This window comes from Giraffa tippelskirchi, chromosome 13 (assembly GCF_054371585.1).
Source record: "Giraffa tippelskirchi isolate mGirTip1 chromosome 13, T2T-mGirTip1v1.2.pri, whole genome shotgun sequence".
Lineage (NCBI taxonomy): Eukaryota > Metazoa > Chordata > Mammalia > Artiodactyla > Giraffidae > Giraffa > Giraffa tippelskirchi.
The window spans coordinates 95991504-96009352 of NC_137287.1; the positions used below are offsets into that span (position 1 = coordinate 95991504).

Here is a 17849-nt window from a genome sequence, read left to right on the forward strand (position 1 = left end):
GCGATGGCACTTATACTGTGTCAAAGGCCCCACAAGGCACAAGCTTGCCACTCTGATCCCTGAATATCCAGTTGGTAAAGCAATTCAGAGCTGCATTGGGGCCCAGGACCCTCATCAGGGGTCCACCCCCATCTACACTGCCTCCACGAGCAGTGGGGCAGCGACATCCTGAAGGGTTACAGGCAGGCACAGCTGTAGGCCCAGATTTCGCCTCCCTGCATGATCCCTGAACCCTCAGCTGCAGTACCTGGAGAGGTCATGAGACCCTGGGTCCTCTGTGCACCCAAGGCCCCTCCCACCAGACATTCATGCTATGCGCACCCAGCCCTGCCCTGCCATGGGCACACACTGGCTCTTCCCTCCAGGGCTGTCCCACCGGGCCAAGCATGTGTCACCTGGCCCCAGGGAGATGGGCTGTTCCCACAGCAGCGGGGGTTGGGGGGAGTGACAGACCAGAAGTGAGGGGATGGGGACCCAGCTTGAAGCCCAAGCTTGTGCATGGCCCACCAGGACCAAGGGCTAGGGACAAAACAGTGGCAAAAAGAAATATTTAATGGTTTGAGGGGAAAGGTGCACTGCAGGTAGGACAGGGGGCAGGGTGTGCTGCCTTCTGAGGGCAGGTTTCCAAGAAGCTGTGTCTGTATCTGTCGGCAGAAGATGGGGAAAGGGCACTGGCCAGCACTGGCCACGGCCCAAGGCTGCAGGCACACGTGCACAAGGGCTCAGCAGAACTGCAAGAAACAGACAAGAGGCAGCAGCTATGTGGCCTGCAGGACCCTAGAGGGCAGGAGGCATGGTTGGGGTCTCCATCCAACACCTTCACAGCTCCCAAGAGACTGGCTAGCATGGCCATCCCCAAATTCACATTTCAGACACCCACCTCCAAAGAACAGGACAGCCTGGGCTCACCCCTACCTTCCAGCGGTACCCACACTCGTTGCAGACAACGAAGGTGGTCATGGGCTCATCAGAGCTGCGGGTCTGCACCTGTGGGGAGGGCCGTGGTGGCGGGGTACCCAGCTCCAGGGGCTCAAGTCACTGGCAGCTGGAGGCCCCTGGGAGCAGGACTTCCCTGGAGTCACAACCTGGGGAGCACCCCTTACATCCTCAAGCAGCACTGGCCTCATGACACCTTGGCCCTCTTGGATGACCTGGGCTGAGCCTATCCAGCAACCCCAACCTTGGGGCCACCCCAACTGCTTTCTGCTTACAGGGCCCCCTGACATCTCTTGGGGCCCCATCAGTGTCCACATCCATGACTCAGTGTACTCCCACTGCCACTACCGGGCACCCATCCTCCTGCCAGCAGCAACACAGTTGAGCCAGGCCCCCCAACTTTAGTGACCCAGAGCATGCTATACCCACCACCGAAGGCTGCTTACTAGGGACCTTGGCAAGGAGGAGGTCCCAAGGGTGACGGCAGCTTCCAGCCCCGTCGGAGGCTAAAGTTGGGCCTGAACCCCAGCATCTCTCACACAGTGCACCCTGTGTGCGTCCACCCAAGTGGGACCCAGCTGTCAGAGCAAGGGCAGGGCGGGGCCCCCGAGGCGGTCAGCGCTTACCTGCGTGTAGGTGCAGTTCTTCTTTCTGCACTTGCCACAGGTAAACAGGTCCGTCTGTGTGCCACCTGTGCGTGCCATCTGGTGCTCGCGGATGGCCTCCTTGGTCATGGCCTTGCGGATCTCCTTCAGCTCATCGCTAGCCATCTCCTAGGGTGAGGGGCACATGCTTAGCCCGCAGACCCCCAGGGGCAGCCCCCTGCGCCCCTGGTAGGCTCACCTCTGAGGTCATGACAGCGATCTGCTGGGGTGTGATGGCGCCACACAGCACATTGCGCCGCAGGCCGGGGTTCTTGGCATCCTTGAGGTTGGAGAGGCGGCTCCGCACGCGGTTCTTGTACTTCATGTCTGTGTTTCCCACGTCCCGGAAGATGCGTGTGGGCGTTTAAGGACCTGTCCCAAGGCCGACGCCCTGCCCTCCAACCCATCCCTGGGCTAGTGAGGGCCTCTCTGTGGGGACCATGTCAGAAAAGCCTGCAACTCGGGGTCCACACACTGACACATTCCTGGCTGAGGCCCCACTGCAGGCGCAGGGTCTAGGACCTAAGTCCACTGCAGGCGCGGTCAGACCCCATAGGGTCTAGGAGGGCCCCCGACTGCCCAACTCCCTGTCAAGGGGACCAAGCAGTGGCTGCCAAGGGAACTGGGCCCGGTTAACCCTGCAACCCCCAGAAACTTCAGCCCACCCGGCGCCCAGCCCCCATACAAAGGATATATTCTTCGATCTGGCCCGCCAGGTACTCGCAGTCTGCACCAGTGGCCACGTGGTCATCTGTAAGAACGAGCCCTGACCAACTGCCTGCTAGCTCCACCCCCCTCATGCTTCAACCTGTGTGGGATTCCCGACCCCAAGGGCAGCAGCAACCAGTTGGATTCAGGCCTCTGCAGGCAGTGTGTGTGTCAGGAGCCAGGACCCTGAGGTGTGCTGGGCGGCCCCAACCCAAGCACTCACGGTCTGTCTGCAGGGCAGCGGTCAGCATCTCACGACACTTGGTTCGCACAGCATCACAGGTGACTGGCACCGGGGGAAATGTGGTGATCCTTGGTGTCGAGGGTGTCCTGGGCAGCTCTGGCCTCTTGCGGCTGGAGAGAGGCCTGCTCGGGCCACATGCACCCCCATGAGATGCGGTCCCCAGAAAAGCCAACATCATAGTCACGATGCCCCCCGACCTCGTCTGCTCCACTCTGACAACAGCCCACAACCCTGCCCATCTGCAGTCAGCTCCAGCGTGTCCATGCAGTTCAGCCAGAGACAGTGAGGCTCACTGGGTGGGGCACAATCCCAGATGGGGTCTCTGCCTCAGGGAGGCCTGGAACATGGGGCCACAGTGCCCGATGCAGACTGCCAGGTCGGGGCTAGGGGTCATCCAAGACCTGGTACCACTACACAAGCAGCCCCACCCCTCGCAGGTCTGGGCAGCCCCTGTATCCAGCCAGCCCTCCTCTCACACCCCTATATCTCGTGACCCCATGATCTCCACGGAAGTCAGTGGAAGCAGGCAGCTTTCTGGAGGAAAAACAACACGTGCAGGTGGGCGGATGAGCCCACATCTCTACAAGGCCATGCCATGGATTCAGGGTCAGCTTTTCCTGGCCCTTGGCCACTGCTGTCCAGTGAGGTCAAGAGCACAGCTGCCTCTCAGCCACAACCATCACCAGGGCGGCAGAGAGGCCTCATGGCTCCAGAACCTGCATCATGCCACAGGCTGGGGTATCCCCAGGGAAGGAGGGACCGGTATCAACAGACACCAGGCCAAGGGGGATATCCAGAGCTGGCCAGTGAGAACCACCCCTTGACTGGGCCTGGAGCCAGGGATGAGAGCAACAGGCTCCCCCAGGCCTGCTCAGGGTGTGCAGCCAGGCAGACTCAGCCTCCCCTCAGATGCTCGGGGCTGAAAAGACCCAGAGGAGTCTCTAGGGGGTCAGTGTGCAGCAAGAGGCTAACCCCAGGGAGAGTCCCAAGGAGAGGGAAGGACCAATGTGTTTTGGGGACCTCAGCTCCCCAGCCCCAGGGCTCCCAGAACTCAGCACCTTGGTCTGCCGAGAAAGCGGGGCCATGGAGGGGAGGCATGTGCCTTCTGGACGCGCTACCTGGGGTCCTGGGCCTCGGTGGCCTCCTTGGAGGACGACGTGGGCAGAGACCCGCCCCTCCTCCGCTCCCTGGCTTTGGCGTCTGAAGCATCTACAGGTGCCAGGAAAAGAAGGAAGGGCTGGCCGGGAGAAGGCAGACCAGGAGGGCAGCGCAGGGCCAGCTATGGGGGCAGACCACCACCAAGGCACAGCCCCAGCCCTCGGACCCTGCCTCCAACCCCAGCTTCCTGCTAACAACCGGGGTCCTCTCTCCCCAGCCAAGGAAGGTCCTGGAAAGGCCTCCTGAGTACAGAAACTCTCCACAGAGTGACGGCCCCAGAGATGGAGCCCAGGACATGCAGCTCTCTTCCCTGAGGGTTTGGACAGAGCCCAGGAGAAGCTGGGAAGGGAGGGGCACCTCGGGGTCTAGTGGTGGCATCCCAGTTGCCCCACAGCCCCACTTCCTCTGAGTGGCTGCAGACCACCCCCCATCCTCCTCCTCTTAACCCCATGTCCTTCCTACCTGTTCCTCCTCCACCTCCCCTCCAAGCTCTCCTCCCTCAGGTCCGGGGCTGCCCGCTGGCTGCCCTGACACTTTTCCCCACGTGACCTCCCACAGCTCTGTCAGGTCCCCCTCCAGGGCTCAGAGCAGCCCCCCTCCACCTCTCCCTTCCCTCCTTATGGAGCCCCTCTACTCCTGGTGCTCCTAGACTGGTCACTCCCTGCTCCGGGGCAGCACAGCCAGAACCCTACCCAGTGCTGCCTAGCGAGGGGCCAGAGTCTTGGGTGCCCCTTGCCCCCGAACTCAGCCCAGGCTGCTTGACCCGTACCTAGGAGCTTCTTCCAGGATTTGATGAGGGACTTGGCTAGTGTGACGACCTCCTCATCCGAGCTCTGCTTCCGCAGGGCATTGACGGACATGCCAACGCGGGTGGACTGCAAGGCAAGCAGCCAGGCTGGGGGCAGCAGGCAAACCGTCCCCACAGACCCACGGTGACTCCCACAGGGCAAGGCTGGGGACCAGTGAGGGGAGGGGGCGCCCTTCCTGAGGGTGACCGTTCCATCTGCATGAGCCTCAGTGAGAGACACCGTCGGTTTCTCTTAAATGCCCATTCCTACCTCATGGAGCAACAGAGAAAGGCAGGGACTGTTTCCTCAGGGGCAGGGATTCATGCCAACCAAGGGCGGGGCAGGGGCAGGAAGCCCTGCCAGGAGCTGGGAGCTGGGGGGCTCACGGGGCCCTACCTGCAGCAGATGCAGTGTGACGGGCATGGCCTTCAGCTCCCGCAGCAGGTCCATGGCTCCCTCCTGGAAGAAGGGAGGACCCACATATATGACTCTCAGCTCTTGGTGGGCAAGCCCACCTCATCCTACACATGAGGGTTGGGGGAACAAACACAGGCAGTGACAATTTGGAGACCCACCTGGGTCAGATGCCCCAGGAACGCAGGCACAATAAGGGAAGCAGCTTTGCACTTAATCCCAACCCACCACCACTGGACCAACAGGGGAAAGGGCCACAGCCCTCCCTGGCAGGGGCACCACACCAGGAAGAAACACAGCCCTGAGAAATGCCCACTCCTACCTGGTCCCATGTCCTCCGCCCACGTAACTTTGGCAGCCTCTCCTCAGTGCCCCTTGCTGAGGCCAAGACCTCAGGGGCTATTGCTCTCCTCACATGAACCCCCACACCCTACTCACTCCCTCCAGCCCTGTCACCTCACCTGGCCCAACAGAGCCCTGTCTCCCTTCTCTGACCAGCACTCTCGCCCACGTCTGCTTCCTCCGGGGCACACACACATGAGCCCACACACATGAGCCACATGACGCCACGGCAGACAGCTCCCTGGGGCCCTTCAGGACCTCTGGCCCTGCTGCTTCCACCACCAGCAGCACACCTGCCCCCGTCTCCTCGTAGAGCTCTGCTGAAACCACAGCTCTGTAGTGAGGGTGAGGCCTTGCACCACCCCACCCGCTCCGGGCTTTGCCTTCCTCCACAGAAGCCTCAGGGAACCCACCAGTGAGGTTTCACGTGTGTGTGTCTACATAGGGGAGGCAGCCACCCAAGGCAGCCTGGCTGCGGGAGGGGCACAACCTGCCCCTTCCCAGTCTGGATGCCATCTCTGCTTAGGCTGCAGCCTCGCCCTCACCACCCCCGGGCAGGTCCTGCCCCTCAGGCTGCAGAGTCCAGCCCCGTGGTAAGCTCCTCACAGGGGACAAATGGTCACCAGAGACAAGGGCACAGCGCAACTCAGCAATCATCTTCCCCAAAATGGAGCCCCAGGCTGTGGGACACCAGCTTTCTGATGCCTCCAGACCAGGGAGGCATAAAACAGGATTCCCAGTCATGGCCCCCTACTCCCTGAGGGGCCTTGAAGGCACTGGGACCCAACACAAGTCTCTGCTGGCTCTCACTCACCAGTCCATGGTGCCTCAAACCTCCTCACGCCCTTCCCAGTCCACACCTGTCCCCCCTCCTCATTTTCCCCTGGGCTGCCATCCACGCAGTGCCCCACCTAGATGTCCCCTCCCCTAGCCTGGCCTGGCCCCACCCAGTCCTCCGTGGGTCCCATGACCCATCTCTGCCCTGACCTGGGGGTCATTTGTTTTGTCTCCTCTGGGGAAAGCAACTTTTTTCTCTTGGCATCTCTGGAAACAGCCATAGACGTTCCCACACCCCTGCTCTGGGCTGCCCACTGCCTCCCAGGGGTGTGAACATTGTGCAGGGTTTGGGAAGGAGGCAGTGTTGTTGCTTGATGGATGAATGATAGCATGGGAACCAGCCCCCTTCACCGCCTGGGTGGAGAACCCTGTCCAAAGACCAACTCAACCATGCTCAGCCCAAAAGCCAGCCCCAAACCACCAGTGAAGGCATACATCCCTGGGGTGGTTGGGCAGGCATCTTAAGCCCCAAGCTGAACCTCCCCCACAACTCCCACCACCACTTGCCCGCCCCAGGAGCTGAGTCCGGGGAGAGAGCAGGTTTTGTTTATTGAGCCTCTCTGGGAGCAGCAGGACCCTCTCCACCCCTAGAGGCAGGTACCACCCACCAAAGATGCTTCCTATGAGGATACACAGGTCACCTAGGCCCAAAGCTGAGAGGGGCCTGGAACTGGAGGCCCATCTGCTAGCCCCTCTGAGCCTGGGCTGTTTTTCCCTAAGGTTCACTGGCCTAGAGACAACGGAGGACCAGCCCCACAGCAAGCACAGCTGGCTGGGGTCCGAGGCCCCGCGATTCCCAGGGCAGGCTCAGGGCCTCCTAGGGCTCTTTCCCGAGGTGCCTACACATTTACCCACTCCCCAGGAGCTGCTGGCTGAGCCCTGGCTATGGAAGGGAAAGAATTTATTAGAGCAACCTGGTTCTTGGGCGACTGAACAGACAAGGGGAAAAAAAAGGCCTTCCCACCCAAGAAAGCCCTCTGGCCGGCTGGCTGGAGAAATGAGACGTCGGGGCCGCCGCAGCCCCAGACCAGGCAGAGGTAGGGGAGGCGCCACAGCTCCAGGGAACAAGGGGTCCAATCTCACACTCCAAACTCTTGAAGGCGGAGAAAGGATGTGGGAGACCTAAGGTGGGACAGAGGGCTCTGAGTCGGGGTGGGCCTTGGCGGGGAGTTCTGGGGGACTGCGAGGATGCCCAGGATGGGGAGGAGGAAGGCGAAGGCGGCGGGTGGCCAGTCAGGGCTGTACAGGCCCGGACTTCAGCGAGGCCTGGAGGGGCGGGGCCGAGGAGGGTCTCCGCCAGCCCGGCCTCCCGAGGGGTCTGGAGTGAGGGGTGGAAGCAGGCGAATCCCAGGCCTGCGGGATCTCAGCCTGACAGTTGGGGTCTGAGTCCAAAGCGGGTGGTTCCTGGGACAAGGTCCAGGTCGGATCGCGGCCTCTGCCGTGGGTGCGAGGTGAAGGGTAGGGCTGGCCCAGGATGGGGGTCTCGGCCTCTGGCGGGGGTCTCCCCGCGTCCTGAGAGTCTCTGCCAGGGCGGAGCCTCGTCCTGCCCTTCGAATGATCACCGCGACCCTGACGGGGGCTCGGCAGGCTCGGCGGGGGCTCGGCGGGGCGGGGGTCCCGGGGTCCTGACGGCCCGCGCCCCTCACCGCGCTCTTCTTGGTCACCATCTTGTCCAGCCTCCGGGCGATCCGCGCTATCTCCTCCTCCTTGCCCATCATCGCCTCGGGGGCAGCGCCCCCAGCGCCTGCCGTGCCAGCCTCAGCCTCCCGGCCCGGACCCCGGCCCTGGCCGCCGCAGCCTCCCGCACCCTCCGCAGTAGACGCAGCCCCGCCACGAGCCGGAGACCCTCCGTTCAAACCCCCGGCCCCCGCGACGCCGCGCTGCATCTTGGGACATGTAGTTCCCGCTCCCGCCCACCCTGAGCTAGCCCGCCCCGCTCCCGACCACAACTCCCAGGAGCCAGGGAGGCGTGCAAGGCATCCTGGGAAGTGTAGTTTTGACGCGGGCCGCCGCCCGAGGCCTGCGGAACAGTAGGATTCAGTCTCATAAGCACACGCGCGGGCAGTTAGTCGGTGGAGGGCGCTGCGGCAGCGCGGGACACGGCTGTGCGTAGGGGCCGCAGCGCAGAACGCTGCACTTCCCTCCGGACACCGCGCGGGGGCGACCCGGGTCCGACTGCAAGAGGCTGCTGAGGCACGCTGGGGTCCGTCCCCTCTCCTCACCCCATGAGCCCTCTTTCGCCCCCTTCTTCAGTCCGGGGGCCGCTGCCCGATCCCAGTCCTGCGCGGACGCCCTGAGCGCTCTGGCTGGAATTGTGGTCTCGGGGACCCTGGAGGCCTCAGTCAGTCAGTCAGTTCAGTCGCTCAGTCCTGTCCGACTCTTTGCGATCCCATGGACTGCAGCACGCCAGGCCTCCCTGTCCACTACCAACTCCCGGAGTTTACTCAAACTCATGTCCATTGAGTCGGTGATGCCATCCAACCATCTCATCCTCTGTTGGCCGCTTCTCCTCCCGCCTTCAATCTTTCCCAGCATCAGGGTCTTTTCAAATGAGTCAGTTCTTTGCATCAGGTGGCCAAATATTGGAATTTCAGCTTCAGCATCAGTCCTTTCAATGAATATTCAGGACTGATTTCCTTTAGGATTGACTGGTTTGATCTCCTTGCAGTCAAGGGACTCTCAAGAGTCTTCTCCAACACCACAGTTCAAAAGCATCAATTCTTCAGTGCTCAGCTTTCTTTATAGTCCAACTCTCACATCCATACATCACTACTGGAAAAAGCATAGCTTTGACTAGATGGACCTTTGTTGGCGAAGTAATGTCTCTGCTTTTTAATATGCTGTTTAGGTTGGTCATAACTTTTCTTTCAAGGAGCAAGCGTCTTTTAATTTCATGGCTGCAGTCACCATCTGCAATGATTTTGGAGCCCAAAAAAATAAAGTCTCACTATTTCCACTGTTTCCCCATCTATTTGCCATGAAGTGATGGAACCAGATGCCATGATCTTAAGTTTTCTGAATGTTGAGTTTTAAGTCAACATTTTCACACTCCTCTTTCATTTTCATCAAGAGGCTCTTTAGTTCTTCACTTTCTGCCATAACGGTGGTGTCATCTGCATATGAGGTTATTGATATTTCTCCCAGAAATCTTCATTCCAGCTTGTGCTTCATCCAGCCCAGCATTTCTCATGATGCACTCTGCATATAAGTTAAATAAGCAGGGTGACAATATACAGCCTTGACATACTCCTTTCTCTATTTGGAACCAGTCTGTTGTTCCATGTCCAGTTCTAACTGTTGCTTCCTGACCTGCATACAGATTTCTCAAGAGGCAGGTCAGGTGGTCTGGCATTCCCATCTCTTTCAGAATTTTCCACAGTTTATTGTGATCCACACAGTCAAAGGCTTTGGCATAGTCAATAAAGCAGAAATAGATGTTTTCTGGAACTCTCTTGCTTTTTCGATGATCCAGCGGATGTTGGCAATTTGATCTCTGGTTGCTCTGTCTTTTCTAAATCCAGCTTGAACATCTGGAATTTCATGGTTCATGTACTGGTGAAGCCTGGCTTGGAGAATTTTGAGCATTACTTTACTAGCGTGTGAGATGAGTGCAGTTGTGCAGTAGTTTGAGCATTCTTGATGTTGAAGCTGAAACTCCAATACTTTGGCCAATGGACATGAGTTTGGGTAAACTCTGGGAGTTGATGATGGACAGGGAGGCCTGGCATGCTGCAGTTCATGGGGTCGCAAAGAGTTGGACGCGACTGAGCGACTGAACTAAACTGAACTAAACTTGAGCATTCTTTGGCATTGCCTTTCTTTGGGATTGGAATGAAAGCTGACCTTTTCCAGTCCTGTGGCCACTGCTGAGTTTTCCAAATTTGCTGGCATATTGTGTGCAGCACTTTCACAGCATCATCTTTTAGCATTTGAAATAGCTCAACTGGAAGTCCATCACCTCCACTAGCTTTGTTCGTAGTGATGCTTCCTAAGGCCCACTTGACGTCACATTCCAGGATGTCTGGCTCTAGGTGAGTGATCATGCCATCGTGATTATCTGGGTCATGAAGATCTTGTTTATATAGTTCTTCTGTGTATTCTTGCCACCTCTTCTTAATATCTTCTGCTTCTGTTAGGTCCATACCATTTATGTCCTTTATTGTGCCCATCTTTGCATGAAATGTTCCCTTGGTATCTCTAATTTTCTTGGAGATCTCTAGTCTTTCCCATTCTGTTGTCTTCCTCTATTTCTTTGCACTGATCACTGAGGAAGGCTTTATAATCTCTCCTTGCTATTCTTTGGAACTCTGCATTCAAATGGGCATATCTTTTCTTTTCTCCTTTGCTTTTTGCTTCTCTTCTTTTCACAGCTATTTGTAAGGCCTCCTCAGACAGCCGTTTTGCTTAATCCCCAGCACTTTATCCTGGTTTGTCCTGGGGAGAAATCAGATGGGATCTGGCCTCGAGGCTGGCTCCCTAACAGTGATGGCCCAGACCCTGCCCCAACTGGTGCCTCCACTAAGGCTGAGTCGCTGTCTGGCATGAACCCTTCTTGACAGCACAAGTGATGCTTCTGAGAGGTCTTTCTTGATCCTCTCCTTCTGACTCTAGTGTTAGGGATCAGAAGCTATTTGTCGGACATACATCTGCAGTGCTTTGCTGTATGCTGACCATATGGGTTGACACTCTCTCCCCTGTGCTGCAGGCTTGTCAGAAGCCATGGCTGAGCTCAGCATCTCCAGAGGCAGGGCCCTACCCACGTCTTCAAGGACCCTGGCACCTTCCTAACCCCATCCAGTGCCGGGCTTTGAGTGAGGGAGGCTTCCAATGTGCGGCTGGGTTGGACGTTTTAAGCCACAAAGACTCAAGCATGACCTCTGAGCTGGTTAAGGAAGAGCATTGCCCCTTATCCCCCAGGGTGGGTGGGGCCTGGGGGTTTTATCCTCTGCCCTCAAATGGCAGAGGCACAGGGCTCCCAGCCAGCCGGGTGAACACTGAACATTGGGCACCCAGAGGAGGGCAGGGACTTGAGGGATTGAGGGCTGTATTACAGGGGTTTGGAGTTTGTCCCCCAGCCAGTGACCATATCCAAGCTGCTAAAAGGGACAGGGGTGACCACAAGTCAGGGGCCAACTAGGGGGATGGGGGAGATGGAAACAGGGCAGGTCTGTGAGCTGAGGAGGGAGACTGGGCCAGGTGGGAGGGAGAATAGGACAGGGTCTCAACCTGGGAGTCATAGACCATCCCCTGGCAGAAAAGAAACCCCATAGGAAAGCCTCCCAGTCACCTCTGCATCGCTCTCCAAGGGATGCATACTGTCCCTTCAGTTACAAATGAAGCCATGAACATGTCACAGCAGGGCCAGGACTGACCACAGCACAAACTAGAACACTTTCATGTCTCAGCCATTGTGCTGATGCCCCAGCATCCTGCCACACTCACTGCTGCCCTGAGCTGCAGCAATAAAGAAGCGCTTGGGTTCTATATCACACATTTTAGAAAATAATTTGTTGTCTTTCAGTGTAATTGTTTCCATGGTAAACCCGGGCTCTTACTTTGGGACAGGGAGGCAAGAAGGGGCTGTCAGCTGAGTACAAGGGCCCTGTCCCAGCCCAGCCAGAGAGGAAAACCCAGACGGCCCACCTTGGTCCCTCCTCCTCCTACCTCTGGCAAGGACCACAGAGACAGCTCATGAGGAGCCAGGCATGTCTCAGAGGCTCTTGACTGAGGCCACGAAGGCTGCAGACGAAGGGAGACCAAGATGCCAGTGATCAGGAGGTGTGGGAGGTGGGCGGGTGATGGGGAAGAGTAGACAGGCAAGTGGGGGTGGGTGACAGGGGAGGTGGGGGCTTCCCTGCTGGACCTGGGGATCACAGCCCTTTGCCTCATGACGGGAGCCCTGAACCCTGACAAGGTGCAGTCCCATATAGAAGCCACCACCACAGTGGGAGGAGTGTGACCCCAAGCAGGGTCCAGGCCCGGTGACCTGTCTTGTGGCCTGCAGGCTCCAGCAATGAGCAGAGGCCTCTAGGTGGCGGGAGTGAGCCACGGATGGCATGTGGACCAGGCCCCTCCACCCCAACCCCTGCCAGGCCAGGAGGTCCAGTTGGTTCTGGCCACAACCATGAAGCAGCCCAGGTGAGACTGTGGTTAGTCCTGGAGAGAGACTCTCATGTATGGGTTCTGTGGGTGAGTCTCACTCTGGCCAGGGCTCAAGCTGGAGTAGTAGTGACTGACTAACCCCCAAACACTGACTCTCCATCCTAGAAGTCCCTGGTCCCCTCATGAGTTCATGACCCCCGGAACCTTTCTCAGGACAGTCACCGTCCACCCAAGACCCCCTGGACCCTACTGAATCTTGGGAACTTCCTCCTCCAGCTTGCCCTCCCAGCAAGCTGCCTGGGCCTCCAGATCCTACCCCCACCCCAGAAAGCTGTGCCTGCAGGGTGACCTCAGCACAGTGAAGTGAACCTGGCTGTACCCACAGCAGAGTGCTCACTGGGGCTCCAGACCCCACATCCTTTTTGCTGTATCTGGGGTGTTGGCACACAACCCAAGTCACGCGAGGGTTGTGTCCCATCCTGCAGGGGTCTTCCACACTTGACCCCTTTATGGTGAGAGATTCATGGGTCTGCCCACAGGGGCCCTACTCTGTGGGGCGCCTGTCCTGTCCCGGGGGCTCTGTGGGCAGATGCAGCCCTGACAGCAGCCTGTGGACACCCCAACAACACTTCAAGGTCCATCCCACACAGACAGGCTGCACTATTGGCCCATAGGCCTGTCCCTCCCCCATCCTCAGACCACGGAAACATCGGAAGCTCAGGCCATTTATTTTTCTATTTGTGTCCCCACGCTTGCCCGCCCAGAGCTGGCCATGACCCCCGCAGGTCGAATCCTGCTTCCCTTCTGGCTGGGGCAGGGGCCTCGGTGGGAAGCCCAGTGCTGCCAAACTCACGTGGAGCCCCCTCCCCCTTCCCATGGCCACAGGGGTCGGGCAGGGAGATGTCACAGTCCCAGAAACCCCCACTCCCTCTGCCACGCTGTGGGCAGTGCTTCCCTGACCCCGGTGCCCAGCTGTTTCTGCACCTTATTCCATCAGGCCCTCCAGCCCACCCATGGGCCGCAGGGCTCTGACCCCAGCCAGTCCCAATCAGGCCTCCCTCAGGTCCTGGCCTCTGAGCTCGGCAGGGCGGTGACCAGGGACCAGGTCCAGCCTGAGTCCTCTGTCCTTCATGCCAGTGCACATCTCATCTGGCCAGTGCTCACTCTGGGCCTCAGTCTCCTGGTCTGCAGAATGGGAAGAAGCACCGCCCCCAGCAGCCTCTCCTGGAAAGTCCCAGCCCCGCCCAGGGATTGGCTCAGGCCCAGCTCCCTCCCCCAGAAGAAGCACTTTGGGGAGGCAGGAGGCACCCCCCAGAGGCCAGCAGCAGAGGCCCTGGCGGCCTGCTCCAGGCTCGCTCTAACAATGTGCTTCCCCCACACAATTCCCAGAAACACCGCCCTCCCTGCCCTGCCAGCCCGCCAGGCTGGCGGCCACTCCACCCTCCCCCTCCCCAGGGGCCCCAGCAGCAGCAGGGTCAGGGGCCCTGATGAAAGCAGGAGGTCTAACTCACAGGGGTCCCCAAGGCAGTGCCTCCCAGGGGTCCAGGCACACCAGCCCTGCCCTGGTGGAGAGAGACAAAGGAAAGTCCTTTGGGGCAGCAGACCAGGGGGCCCAGGAGCCAGGCCCCATTCCCAGAGCGACTCCTGCCTTCTCTGCGGGTGGAGAGGTGGTAAGTACTTCCTTCTGCCTGCACTAGGCCACCTCCACACAGCAGCGTGGAGTGGAGAGCTAAGTCTGGTCACGCTGCTCCCCTGCTCAAAACTCTCCCAAGCCCCCATGTCTTCTTCAGAGAAGGAAGCAAGACCCTCCAGGCCTCCCACAGCCCTGATCCCTTCTCCAGCACGTGCCTGCCCGAGGGCCTTTGCACATACTATTTCCTCTGCACAGAACACTTCCCCGTGTGTCCCATCATTGCTTTCACGTACTCTTCAGGGTTGGCTCCACGGTCCCCTCCTGAACGGACAGGCAGCGAGCACCCTGACACAGCCCCTCTCTCCTCCACAGCCTAGGGATTCTGACTTGTTGTGGATTTGTTGATTTGTCTGTCTCTCTGACAGAACGGAAACTCCCTACAAGCAGTGCTTGGGTCTGTTTTGTTCGCGGCTACACCCCTATCTCCTGGAACAGGGCCTGACCTGTTCAGGTGGGTCAGTAACCAATGGGTGGATGGATGGGTGACTCCTGAGCCTCAGAGAAAGGGGCGGCTGGTCCCCAAGACACAGGCCTGCCTCCTGGCCCAGCTGGCAGCCACAATCGGTTGGACCATCAGAGCCATCTGTTAACCAATGCCAGGGCTTCAGTAGAAAAGAAACACACAGTGGCTGTGCCCACCAGGCATCATGGGCCAGTGACCACCTGGAGGGCTTGGCTTCTCCTTCCGTGCTTCCCAGGGCAAATGAGGACTGTCACCGGAGCCTGGCGGGAGAGAAGAGGGGCTGGGCCAGCCCAGAGCAGGGCAGTCACAGGGTGGGGCCTCAGGATACCCAAGTGTGTCAATGCATAGCCCCCCAGGCAGGGCACACAGAGAGCCCATCTCTGTCGCATCAAGAGTCTCCAGGGAACCAGGGCACCACTCCTGCATCACCCGGGCCTGGGGCACTGAGGTCTGAGCAAAGACGCCTTCCCAGCGGCTGCCTGAGCCCGGACTGACTGGCTTGGGGGAGGAGCCAAGGGCAAAGCAATAGGCCTGGCAGGCTAGCTGTGCCGGACAACTGGACAGACAGAGTGTCTGGCGCCTGCTCAGCCAGGCTGGCCCTCTGCTCTCTCCTCGCAGCTGTGGCCTTCCTTCCTGAGCTGGTGTTTCCTGGCTCCTCCCTGCTGTTGCCATGGAAACTGAGAGCAGCCTGGGGGCTCCCCCTGCCCTCCCCCTGCCTGGTTCCCACGGAGCCCCCGCTGAGCAACAAGAGAGGCCCACACAGAATGCACGACACTGGAGAACAACCATGGCCACACGCCCCAGGGCTCGCCCTGCTTGGGACCCCAGCTCCCATCTAGCACAGCGCCCCTGCAGGACCCTGACACCTGGGACATCCACGAAAGTGATCTAACATGACCGGCCACAGCCTGTCTGCCGCCATGAAGCCACCGTCACAGAGGGCTCCTCACACAGGCTACATTCAGTGCCCCTCCCCCAACTCACAAGTCCCCTTCAACCCAAAGAAGCCCCCCACCCACTTGGTCCTGCTAGTCTGAAGCACTCAGGGGCAGACCCAACCCCTGCACCACAGCCCTGGGACCTGCAGGGGTGCCATTATCCCACATGCCCCACAAGCACCCCCAGGAGCACACTGACACCCAAGTTCCTAGACCACCCAGCTCTAACCAGGACTTCCAGGTCCCCACGACAGTGACAGTGGCAAATCGTGCCCAGACCCCAGCACTCCTGAGACACTGCCCTGTGAGCATGAGCACCGCACCAGTTCCCTTGCACCCCCATGGCCCTCTGCGCACCAGGACTGAGAGCAGGAAGGTATGGGCAGGACAAGCCAGCCACCCCAAGCCTGAGCTCCAGCGTCCCCCAGAATTAGGCCTGCTGCTGGGCGAGTCATGCACGCACATGGGGAGTGTGCCCATTTGGTTCTAGGCCATCAGGTGGCCTCCCCACCCCCATCCAGCCTTTGGGGCAGCTTCAAGGACGAACAGGAGGATCTGGGCCAGGCCTGAGCCCTGGTCTCCAGGACCACAAGGCAGGGCCTGAACTGGGTGGCCTGGCTCCAAAGCCCAGGAGTCAGGAGACCAGCGACCTCTCCACCTGGACCTGTAACTGATAGGGACCCTGCTCCCGCCCTCTAGGAGCAGGAAAGTCCTGCCCCTAGGGACTCAGTAATTGGTCCCAGCCCCGCTCCTGCTCCTGCAGCAAGCCAGGCCTGGGCGGCTAGGAGCCTGTGAGGTCTATGCCCCGGGCAGTGCCTGGGAGGTCCGCCACCCCCAGAGCCCAGCCAATCTCCCACTCAGAGGCACTGAGGGGATTACCCAGAAACCCTTGCAGGCTTTGCCCAGAGCCTAGGAGTCCAGGCTGAGAGAGGGAGCGGGTGGAGGGCCAGGAAGGCAGCGGCCACTGGACACCCAGGCCAGCCCCTGCTCACAGAACAAGCTTGCCCGCCATCCTACCTCCTGTCTGGGGAGAACGGGGGCTGCAGACAGGACCTCCCAAAGCGGGCAGCAGCAGACTTGGACCAGGTGGGTCCTGGAGACATAGGAATGCCCGCAGACTGTGGGGCCATAGCTTGGTGGCCAGTGAAGTCTTTGGGAACTCCTCCCCTGGTGGATGTCCAGGGCCAGACCTCCACTCCCCGCAGGACCTCATCTCCCATGGCAGAGTCCAGCCTCATCCCCACACCCAGGCAGACAGACACAGACCACACACAGACACACACCTCTGATGCCCAACTGGTCACACCCACGACAGCCCTTCCACAGCCCCGGGGCGTATCCCCAGCCCTGAGGCTCCAAGGTCAGGGCCACCCTGACTGCAGCTCCCACCCCACTGTTTTCCCATCTGGATGGTGGGCCAGAGCTAACCTCAGCCTTGCCAGGCAGCACACAGAGGAGGGGAGCCTGACCCCGAGGAGGTGGGGGTCACCCCAGGAGGCTCTTCCCTGCCTTGCTGAGCCCCAGCTCACAGGACGTGACAGCCGGACACCTGAGTCCTGGAGCTCAGCCAAGAGGGAGGGCCAGTGGCTGGCGCCAGGCGAAGCAGCCCTCCTGGGGGGTGGGGCCCTGGTGGTGAGGTAATTCTGGCCACGGAGTTCCCAGCAGCTTGAGCTGCTCAGCTCTCAGGGGCTGCAGGAGGCCAGGCAGGGCCCCGAGGGAGCTGAAAATCCACCACAAGGTCAGGGGCTGGAGTGGAGGAACCAGAAGCCACCTTCCCAAGCCCAGTGGTGATCAGCTCAGACTCCTGCTGCTCAGGCTGAGCCAGGCCCTTGACCCCAGACCACACCCAGAAGGCTGCAGGGCGATGTCACCTCTGCCAAATGCTGGTCCCATGGACCCATCCTTCAGCCCCGAGTCTTCCTCACATGTCTCTTCTCCCAAACCCAGTCCACCCACATTGGTCAAAGGCAAACTGGCACCTCTGGGAGAAGTTGTACACCCATCCACCCTCAGGCCCCCCATTCTTGCCTACCTCCGAGGAAAAGTCAGTCTTCCCCCCAGACCCAAGGGGACCCCCTCAACTGTCCCCAGTCCATCAGCATGGGCTCAGTGTCCATGAATTAGGCGCCAAAGCCTGGGCGATGTGGAAACCTGATAGGAGCCTGCGCTGAGGATGGGACCCAACCAACCTCATGGATAAGGAAGGACCCCTGTGGGGGTGCTGGCCTCTCCCCAGGACAGCTCAGGAGCAGCCGCTTGTGGGAGTTGTCAGACCCACAGGGGACCTGCCCCCTCATAAGCCCTGACTGTGGCCTAGAGGGATTACCAGGGACAGAGGATCCAGGAGTTCTGGCCACCCACACCTAGGATCACCGTCACCTGAGGTCACATACCATGGAGCTCCCAACACATGGGATGGGGCTCCTGACGAGGTAGTGGAGCTACAGAGCTCCCAGACTGCCAGTGGATGTGTAGGAGGGAAAACTTATCCTACATCCCACCACACACACTCACAGCCCCCCTAGAAACACCTTCAGCAGGGGGGCAGGGGAGCAGCCTGCCTGGGGAACACCCCTCAGGAT

The 17849-nt window shown here is 59.7% G+C and overlaps 1 protein-coding gene and 1 long non-coding RNA gene across 11 annotated transcripts; both read right to left on the reverse strand.

Annotated features, from left to right (window-relative positions):
• Positions 1-534: 534 nt before the first annotated feature.
• TCEA2 (transcription elongation factor A2) lies at positions 535-7905 on the reverse strand. 10 transcript variants are annotated; one of them, XM_081557400.1, is made up of 10 exons: positions 7718-7905; positions 4875-4937; positions 4460-4565; positions 3651-3741; positions 2512-2642; positions 2275-2331; positions 1780-1934; positions 1563-1709; positions 916-987; positions 535-731 (listed from the first exon to the last, which is right to left on the reverse strand). In XM_081557400.1, exons 1-10 carry the CDS (start codon positions 7787-7789, stop codon positions 723-725), a joined length of 903 nt encoding a protein of 300 aa, XP_081413526.1. In that variant the 5' UTR covers positions 7790-7905; the 3' UTR covers positions 535-722. The 10 variants fall into 10 exon arrangements, with proteins under 10 accessions (XP_081413526.1, XP_081413525.1, XP_081413531.1 ...); XM_081557399.1 differs by having other exon boundaries at positions 2512-2654; XM_081557405.1 differs by having other exon boundaries at positions 2512-2654; positions 7036-7905.
• Positions 7906-8074: 169 nt separating this feature from the next.
• Positions 8075-12000, reverse strand: LOC145532454 (uncharacterized). The gene is made up of 2 exons (XR_014073254.1): positions 9881-12000; positions 8075-8483 (listed from the first exon to the last, which is right to left on the reverse strand). It is a non-coding gene; the product is annotated as an uncharacterized LOC145532454 (long non-coding RNA).
• Between the last annotated feature and the right edge of the window lie 5849 nt (positions 12001-17849).